The 10,313-nt window shown below is 40.6% G+C and overlaps 1 protein-coding gene and 1 pseudogene across 2 annotated transcripts in view; one reads left to right on the top strand and one right to left on the bottom strand.

Moving 5' to 3' along the window:
- The window catches only part of ANLN (anillin actin binding protein), a 47,296-nt gene that overhangs the window by 34,999 nt on the left and 1,984 nt on the right, over positions 1-10,313 (top strand). For both annotated transcript variants that reach the window (XM_006912065.3, XM_015589460.2), the window contains exons 21-23: positions 2,524-2,610; positions 6,294-6,401; positions 8,248-8,420. In XM_006912065.3, coding sequence (XP_006912127.1) covers positions 2,524-2,610; positions 6,294-6,401; positions 8,248-8,420 — 368 coding nt within the window. The remainder of the gene's footprint in view (positions 1-2,523; positions 2,611-6,293; positions 6,402-8,247; positions 8,421-10,313) is intronic.
- Positions 7,529-7,647, bottom strand: LOC112479774 (annotated as a pseudogene).

A 10,313-nucleotide genomic window follows, 5' to 3' on the forward strand; every position in this document is an offset into this window, starting at 1 on the left:
AGGAATGACAGTAATGTCATTCTTTTTGTCTTGACCAAGAAGGGACATCACTTTAAATATATGTATGTTGCCATTTTACTCTAATGCTGCATCCTCTGCAACTGAATTTTTTCTTACTGTTTGTTGTAATCTTTAATTCAAATTTGAAATCATTTAAAATTATCAGATATACTTAAGCAGCTTTTGGAATTCAAAAGATAACTTTTGACATGCAGTGTCTTCACTATGAATATGTTGATAATGATTTATTTAAAAGTATATGAATTTTTTTAATTTTTAAAAATATTTTTAAAATTTATTGGGGTGACATTGGTTGATAACACTGTATAAATTTCAGGTGTACAACTTCATAATGTGTACTCTTTTGTGTGAATGTTTTCGATGCCAGATAGAAGGCATGATTTTATTTGGAAGAAAATATCAATCCCCCAAACTTTCAACTAGTAAGAGCAGCAGGATCTCAATTTAAGCACTTCATTTTTGTTTTGTCTGTTTATGTTTCATGTATTTTAAAATTATGCTATTGGGTGCATATTATATCTTGATGAATTGTTCACTTTATTTCTGATAATCTTCTTTATCTTAATGTCTATTTTGTCTGGTATTGATAGCTACAACAGCTTTCTTATGATTAGTGTTTGTATGTTATATCTTTTCCATCCTTTATTTTCAATCTGTTTGTGTCCCTATATGTCAGATTTGTGTATAAACACATTTTGTTATTCAGTCTGTTAGTCCTCCGTCTTTTCATTGGAGTGTTTAGGCCATTTACATTTAATGCAATATTAATATGGTTGGGTGTAGAGTACCACAAGAGCAGACAAACTTACAGCCCACAGGTTAAATCTGGCTCATGGCCTGTTTTGTTTAGTTTAGTTTAGTTTTGTTTTGTTTTTTAAATTGCCCCTGGCAACCAAAATTCTATCTTCTGTTTTTATGAGTTTAGCTACTTTAGATATATCCTATAAGTGGAGTCACGCAGTAATTGTTCTTCTGCGACCGGCTTATTTCTCTTAGCATCATGTCCTTCACATTTATCCATGTTGTAGCATTTGACAAAATTTCCTTCCTTTTTTAATGGCTGAATAATTTTTTTTTTATATGTATGTACCACATATTCTTTTTTTTTTCAATAGGAGAAGTCTGGGTATTTATTTGGCCACACAGTGTTCTTTAAGCAAACATTTATTAAATCCCTGGTTATTATTTGGCAGAAGGATATAGAACAGACATGAAAAACGACACAATAGTTGACCTCGAAGATCAGAAGTGTGGGGCTGTGGGATAGGACACATAGAAGAGGTACACAGGGGAGCCTCAGAGCCTAAAAGACAAACTTCAGACTCTGAGAAGAGGATCTGGGTGTCCCAGGGTAGTTTTTATATTCAAAAGTGGGAAGAAGGGAGACTATACCACATTTTCTTTATCCATTCATATATTGATGGACATTTACGTAGTTTTCACCTCTTGGCTACTGTGAAAAATGCTACAGTGAGCATGGGGGTACAAATATGTCTTAAGAATCTGATTTCAATTTTTTTAGATACATTCCCAGAAGTGGGATTGTTAATTATATGGTAGTTTTATCTTTAATTTTTTGAGGAACCTACGCACTGAAAAGTTTTTAACTTCAGTGAAGTCTAATTTATCTATTATTTTTGTTTCGTTGCTCATGCTTTTGGTACATCCTGAAGCCATTGTCAAATCCATGATCATCGAAGACGAACCCTTGTTTTCTTCTAAGTGTTCTATGGTTTTAGGTCTCATATTTAGGTCACTGATCCATTTTGAGTTCGTTTTTGTATATACTATGAGGTAGGGATTCATCTTCACTCTTTTGCATGTGATTATTCAGTTTCCCAGCACCATCTGCTGAAAAGATTGCTCTTCCCTCATTGAATGGTCTTGGTACCCTGCCGAAAATCAATTGGCCGTGGATGTGTTGGTTTATTTATGGACTCAAGTCTATTCCTGTGGTCTATACATCTATCCTTAATGCCATTACCACACTATTTTGATTACTGTAGCTTTGGATTAAGTTCTGAAATTGGGAAAGGTGATTCTTCCAACTTTGATTTTCTTTTTCAAGACTGTTTTGGTTGGTTGGGGCCTCTTGCAATCCCATGCAAATTTTAAGATCAACTCTTTAATTCTGCAGTTCACTGTTATTTATTACTGAGTACTGTTGTGTTAATATTTCAGTTTGTTTATCCAGTCTTCTTTGGAGTATATTCTGTTAATGCAGAGTGGATAAGCACTTGTATTCTCTTCTTAAATCTGGGTTTCCTTTATCACGTTAACTCGAGACTTAGGGCTTTGTTTTTATCAAGCCCTACCTTGAACGAATCTGTTCTTTGAAAGCATTTATTGCTAAGGAACCAGTGGCTCGTCGGCCACCTATTTTATATTCTAGCTTTAGAAAACAGTGTGTTTTTAAGATGTAATATTTCCTATTTATGATGGACACATTTTATCAAGAAAAACCACTCTTTGAAACTGTTTTGCAACCGTTTTTCTTCGCAGGTGCCCTTTTTATCTCCCCTGGAAGGTCATATTTATTTAAAAATAAAATGTCAAGTAAATTCAAGTGTTGAAGAAAGAGGTTTTCTAGTAAGTAATCTCTATGTAATTTCTCTTTTCCGTTTTGTGAGGTATAGACTTGATTTCCTGCAGGAATGAAAGTCTATGTGGTTAAACGATAAATTAATTGGTTCAGTAAAGATTTGTTGCATGTCTACTCTATGTCGATTTCTGTGCTGGCGCTGGAATGTAGTAGGGCACAAAAAGTAATCCCTCCACCGAGCTACCGAGTTTAGTAGGGAGAAATACAGGTGAGCAGGTAAGTACGAAGCAGAAATACAAGTGAGCAGGTAAGTACGAAGCAGAACCATGATAGGCGGACGCAGAGAGCACACAGGTATTAACAAGTTGATGGGAGGTCAGCTCTTGAGTATGGGCAGGGAGGCTTAAAGAGAGCTGCTGGCAGAAGTAACTCGTAAGCTGCCAGCCGAGTCAGTCAGCCAGAGGGGAAGAGGAGGGAGGAGGCTTCGGAAGAAAGAAAGGAGAAAGCGCAATGGCCGGTGAAAGGGTGGCACATTTAGGTCGTGGCAGGCTTCCCAGGGTAGCTGGAGCTGAGAATGCCAGCGTGTGGCGGGGGGGGCAGCGAGGAGGGTGCTTGGGGAGGAAAGCGCGATTGGGGGAAATGGGGCCTTTTGAAGAATTTGGGCTTTATCCTGAAGCCAGGGGCCGTTCTTGTAGGATTTTAAGCGTAGGAATAACATCACATGTGGGGGCGTCCTGACCGACATGTGGACGGTGGATCGGACGGCGACCCTGAAGATGTCTACTGAGGAGACCGAGCTGCTCTGTGAGCGGCGATGGGGACGGGCAGCCGGGGTGGAGGGACCCGTCACAGGGAGGCGGAGGGAGGAGGGCAGACCCGAGCGGCTGGGCTCTCTGAGTGGACAAGCAGAAGTCAGGATGCCATCCAGACCTCTGCCTCGCACAGCTTTCGGGTGGCAGGGAGGAGTGTGCGTGCGTGTTTGGAGTAGAAAGTGTTTTTTTCCCCCAAAGATTTTTTTGCGGAGACTTGTAAACATGTAGCCATGCTGATGCGGTTTTACAGTGAGCACCCGTGTGTATCCGCCATGCAGGTGCTGCCTTTGCCATGCTTTACTGCCCTGGCTTTACCGCCCATCTGCTACCTAGCCAGCCTCGTAGCCGTCCCTCTGCCCATTGCCGAAAATACCACAGTTTGGGAGGATTTCAAAGAATGTCGTCGACATTAGCACGTTCTCCTGAATCTTAAGTGTATATCCCCTGAGTTTTGACACATGCATATATCTGTGCATCCCAAATTTTTGTTAAGTTATAGACCATTAACCCAGAAAGTTCCCTCGTGCTCCTTGCCAATCAATCCCTCCCCTAGGCAGAGGTTTTAATGCCTTAAGTCTTAAACAGTTTGCATTTTAGGTGCCCAGAGGCATGTTTCAGAGATTGGATGTGAAGCTAAGACAGGCATTCTAGTTGAGATGAAGACTCGGCCACCTGCAGCAGAGGCAGTCCCCAGAGGGCAGGGGGAGCTGCCTGCAGCAGAACCAGGAAGAACGCTGAGGCTTCCACCCCAGGAGGAGGAGGAGGAGGAGCTCTCACAGGAGACTGTGGCAGCGGGGAATTTTGTGTCATGGTTGCCTAGGAGAGAGACAGTCTGAAGGAGGGCGTGGTCAGGCCTGAGGGGGTCGGACTTATTCACTAGAAAGCTGGTCTCTGTGGTCTTGCTGGGAGTAGAAGCTGATTGCAGATGGTGGTAGAGGGAGCGAAGGGGAGGGATGAGGGTGTGAGCCACTCTTTGAAACAAAGTTTGGCTGCAAAGGGTTAAATAGTGTGGTACTTGCCCAGATGTGTAGGGTGAAGAGAGGATTTTGTTGACATTTTATTGGGATTGGAAAGACATGAGAGTCTTTAAAAACAAATGGGCGGGTAGCTTCTGATAGGGCCAGAGACGTTGGGGATAGAGGCAGTGGGGACCCACACGGGGTTAAGGGATAGTATGGAGCAAGGTCAAGAGCGTGGGAAGAAATCAGACCCAAGCCACTGTCCACGGGGTTGATCTTACACAGAATCATACTTTTTCCATTATCGGAGGAGAAAGGCGTGTGTGTAGAATACACAGACGACTGAGGGCCTGGTGTGAGAAGTAGAGAAAATCCAGTAGCTTCTGGTTTTTGTTTTTGAAACAAGAATTTGAACAAGACACATCCGTTTGCCATCGCCGTCAGAGGGTGCAGAGAAAAGAGCTGGATCGAATAGAAAGCCCAGCGGCCGAGGGACCTGTAAATCTGACTTCCTCGTTAGCATCTTGTCGTGTAAATCCAGCAGGTGGCGCCAGATAGTCTTGGGAAAGTGTTTTTATAAATTCGTGATTCGAAGGCAGTGTTTACCTCCTGACCTTTGCTTTTAATGTAAATATTTTTGTATTTTACTGTAGACACCTTTAGCAACAGATGGACTCCGTTATGGCAGCTAGTTCATTTGCATATAATGTCCGAGCTATTTGATTTTAGAGCTGGGCTCTAACTAGTTTAGAGTCAGATCTCTTCAGATTTCTACTCTGTCTTGATTCCCATAGCCTGTTCTTATCACATCCTCATTTATAGAAGTATAAGAAATTGCTCAGAACTCTCCAGAATAACTTCTGTCCCGTCTAAACAATGCCTTTAAATGGGTCTACGCTCTATTAAAAATAGTAATTGAAGTTAAAGTTGCTTCCTTCACTTTTCCTTCCTGATGTGTCCGCAACAGCTGGAAGGAAGGAAATTACCAACCACAGAAGCTTGATAGGTGGTTCTAAAATGCCCCCGGTCCAGCTTTCTCGAGACCGATGGGCACCAAGACAAGGGCGTTCTGAATTAGCCAGGAGGGTCCGGTTCTGCGTTCCGATTGTGCGTTGCCGTTTAATTTCCTTGGCCCTCAGTTTCCTCGGCTCTAAAAATGCAAAGGCCGCCCTCTTGTTGTTCCTCTCTGATTACAGTACAGTGTTAGAATAAGTGTGTTGTTCTTACCCATCAAATCTTTCCTTCCCCGTTACCTTTTTGACGTAAGAGGTGAAAGGCAAACACAGAAAACAGCTGTGAGTCATTCGTACTAACGTCGCCCTTGAGATTGGAATAAGGTTCCTATCTTTCTTCCTCGGGTGGCCGTGAGCCAGTGTTGCCTGGGAAAAGCGTGCTTTGGGGAGGAAGGAGGAAAAACAGCAGGTTAAGAGGATACGTGGTTGGTGTGAGCTAGTTAACGTGAGCTAATTATTAAGTTAATAAATATGAGGTTTCATTCTATCATGGAAAGTTTCGTTGTGCAAACTTAAAATTAAATGCCAGTCTCCTGTATTAAGAAAAGCCGAACTTACTAAGCTATTGTTGGTTTTTTCAATAGATAAGGTATGATAGTCTCATATCATGTTACTGTCCAACAGTTGAAGCACTTTTGTTTAAGGAGCATTTGGTTAGGGACACCATGCTTTATAAAAGTCTAGTATTAGATAAAGGTATTTATTTGGGGTCCATATGTGCAAGTTCTTAAATGCCACATGCGTACAGATGATCCCGAAAGTCTGGGTGAATTTCTGGATATGAGCAATTAGTGATTTTCATTACTAAGGTAAAAGACATGATGAACGTCATGCAAGTAGATGGCGAGGTATGAAATATTCCAACATACTGAAGTTTTTAACTTATGGAATTAACATTTATTTGATTCTCAGATTTCTAAAGTCAGTATTTCACTGCCTTTTCCAGACCATATTCGAAGATGTCAGTGGTTTTGGTGCCTGGCATCGAAGATGGTGTATTCTTTCTGGAAACTGTATCTCTTATTGGACTTATCCAGATGATGAGAAACGGAAGGTAATATTAATAGTTCTGGTTGGTAGTGAAAGCACTGACTTTCATGTAGCATGTCATGTAAGTGTTCCCGCTGGCTCCTGCCAGCTCCCCAGATTCCCCTCTGAGTATGTGGACTAAGCCATTAAAAATGCTATCCGTCCAGTTGAAGCTAATAGCTTAGTCCACATACTCAGAGGGGTGTCTGGGTGGCTGGTGGCTTGCTTTTTGTGCTTGCGCGCGCACACACACACACACACACACACAACTATATGTACCTGTATATTTAACTTTTTATAATTGAAAGTGTTCAAACATACACAAAACAGAGAAATAGTATGAACTCCTAGCTTCAGCAGTTATTAATTTTCATGTTTCGTTATGTCTCCACACCACGCATACCTTTTTGTTCTTGTTTTGCTGGGGTATTTGAAAGCCAGACTTCATATGATGTCACTTCACCGGTGTGAGCCAAGGCTGCAGGGTCCTGGCGTTTGGCAGGTGCCCCAGGGAAGCCCGGCGTGAGGCCAGCCTCCCACGCCCCGCTCTCCCTTCCTTCCTCACTAGTTTTGGTCTTCGAAGGTTTCTTTTACTTTCTCGTCACATCAGTTTTCTAGCATTTGGGGGCTTATGTAATGGGGGGATTTTCAAAACGATTCCGTCGGCTGTAATTGCTGGAGACGTTATTATTTGTTGAAATAGCCCCCTGTTACTGCCACTTAATGTTTTCAAGTTTTTCACTATTATGAAAAAACAGTGACTACACCTATCTAAATATCTTGTGCACTTATATATTCACTTAAGATAAATTTCTTTTAGGTGGAACTGTAGGATCAGAATATGCCCATTTTGAGTGTTTTTTGATTGCTGTTAGCAAACTGCTTAAGCCGTTTTACGCTTTCACCAGCAGTTTTTAAGAGTTTCTGTAACTCACCCACGCCAGCTGTGCCAGCACCGTCGACACAGAGAGGTTATCGATCCTATTCCCGGACGTAGCCAATCTAATGTTTTAAAATGGTATATTTCACTTTAATTTTTTTTTTAAATTTTTAAATTTTTATTATTCTTTTTTTTAGGCGAGGCAACCCTTGGTTGACTTCACAGATTGCAAGGACCTTGTCAACTTACAATCCCTTATTTTTTATTTTTTATGCCCACAGCACCTGGTCTTCCTAGGTGGTCTCTCATCCAAGTACTAGCCAGGCCCGACCCTGCTTAGCTTCCGAGATCAGACAGGATCGGGCTTATTCAGGATGGCATGGCCATAGACTCATTTCTTTTTTAAATTACTAATAGAGTTGATGCTTTCGTTGGCTGTGTCTAAATTGTGCCCTACATGTCCATTTTCCCATTTTTTAGGATCATTTAATCTCATGAATTTTAATCTTTGACTCTCATACCATGGGAATGACAGGGCCTCCAACAGTCCAGAGAAATTATTTGGTCTTATCTTTTGGGGATATATAAAAATAATTTACAGATGAAATAAGGTGTTTGGGAGGAAGTGAGTGGGCTGTAGACAAAAGGTGGTTGAATGTGTTTCTCATTATTAAAGCTGGTTGTTGGGTACATGGTGGTTCATTATACTGCTTTTTAAAAAATATTTGTTTGAAGTTTTACATAACAAAGAGTTTCTTTTTTAAGCTGGCTAAGAGCTCCAGTTGACATTTTTAGTTTTTATTTTTAGGTCCATTTATGGTTTGTATTATTAAGAAACAATAAAACATGTTTTTCTAAACCCAGTGTCATTAAATTTTAACTTAAATTAATGGCTTTTTAAGTTTGTACAGACTTAAATACTGTTTCATGCTTACTGACTTAAATGGTCTTGTTATTTTCTACTAATAATTTTTTAAATTTATTTTTAAAGAATCCCATAGGAAGGATAAATCTGGCCAATTGTACCAGTCATCAGATAGAACCAGCCAACAGAGAATTTTGTGCAAGACGAAACACTTTCGAATTAATTACCGTTCGACCACAAAGAGAAGATGACCGAGAGACTCTTGTCAGCCAATGCAGGGACACGCTCTGTGTCACCAAGTATGTATTGGGCTGTAAATATTTCTATCAACAAAGTAATTGTTCTTTCCTCACTACTATAAGAAATATTAGAGATAGTTTCATCTTTGAAGCAGGTACAGTCTTAACGAGAAAACAAAACATATCATTAAGAGAATAACCTAATATAGTTAAGAAAAACATAACATTCAAGTTATATCTTAGCTAATATGATTTTCAGTTTATCGCTGTGTAGCCGTTTTCAAGGCAGTTAGCTAATCTGCTTTGGGTTAAGCTTGAAGATTTCATGTATAATCGTGAAGTCAAGTATTTAAAGAGACTTTAGACAACCCTTTTCATTCCAAGATACCCTTGATTAATCAGGTGACAACAATCTCCGTTTACTCTGCAAATTTCCGGTTGGAGAGTAACATCATAAACTATTGGGGGTGTCACTTTTTTGTTAACTCTAAGCATAAGTATAAGATGCAAAGCTTGTTGCTAAGAGTCTAAGATTATTCTGCTTGGATGCCCAAGAGAAGCTTGAAAACTGACTTCAGTGTGCAAAGTTACGGTTAAGGACAAAGTAAAAATTTGACATAGTCTGTGTGAATGAGGCTGTTGCTGAGCACAGTAGACAGGGAAATGGGTAGACTGGCTTTGTAGATTCTGAGGTGGAAATGTCAGAATGCTCCAGCCAAGAGATGCTACATTAAAACAGAACAAAGTCGCCTAGCTACTGCCAACCTGTTTTAAAATAGCTAGGTAGGGGACCCGTTCTCTGGAAATTCTTGATGTTTGGTTTATTTCCAGATTAATTCAGTTGAACTCATCCCTCCTTTCCTTTAGGGACCTTGTATGCAGCACTGGCATCAGATAGGACAGAAGAGGCAAAATGGATTTGCCTTTCGTCGGCTAGCTCCCTTGTCCATGCTCACAGTCAGTGGGGAAACCAACCAAAACACAGCATGCGGTGGTTCCTGGCCACAGTGGCCCATTTTAGCCCTTTTAACCATTACTGCATGTTCATAGAAGCCGATCTTTTATGCACACACCCTCCCAGACCTTTTTGACATTCTCCTACAGTAGAAAGAGCTAGATCACATGTTGCTCTAATTACTCTGTACTTGTAGAAGCCGATCTTTTATGCACACACCCTCCCACACCTTTTTGACATTCTCTTAACAGTAGAAATAGCTAGATCACATGTTGCTCTAATTACTCTGTACTTCATTTGTGTGCAGTTTTTCTCTACATCATAATATGAGTGGACGCTTCTTTATCCACCGTTCGAAACTGGCGCATTCTCAATTTAGTCTTGGCTGAGTCTTTAGTGGCTTCTTAAAACTTTCGATCACGTATTTTGCAGAATATAAATGTTTTGCAGTTCTAATTTCCCTTTGTCTTATCTGTTTCTCCACAGGGCCTTTTTGACCTATACCTTTTATCTAAATTTACTGTATCTCATTTTTGTTTCTACTCACCAACCAAAAAAATTTCCCTCCTAAGATGAAAGATTTCTCTTCTGATTAATATTGCCCACTTCCAACTACAGACTGCACAGTAGAACTGGAAATGCCCATCCCATGGAAGGGCACTGTCACACATGCAGCTTTGAAGCTGACAGACCTGGGTTTAAATCCTCACTCACTGACTTACAAAATGTATTCATGGCAAGTTACTTAACTTTGCTGACCCTCTGAATGTTCCTGTGTTAAAAGGGTACAATAAACTCCACAGGGTGACAATAGAGATGAATAAGTAGACGCACTTAGCACAGTGCCAAGCACCTGGAATGAGCCCTGCAGATGGTCACCATTATTATTGCATGTGTCATGTTCTTCTCCATTGACTAATAGGTGATCAACTCACTGCTTATCCATACTTATCACATTTCTCATACTAGTGCGGAGAAATTATAAAGACGCCCAAAGA

This window comes from Pteropus alecto, unplaced genomic scaffold (genome assembly GCF_000325575.1).
Source record: "Pteropus alecto unplaced genomic scaffold, ASM32557v1 scaffold21, whole genome shotgun sequence".
NCBI lineage: Eukaryota > Metazoa > Chordata > Mammalia > Chiroptera > Pteropodidae > Pteropus > Pteropus alecto.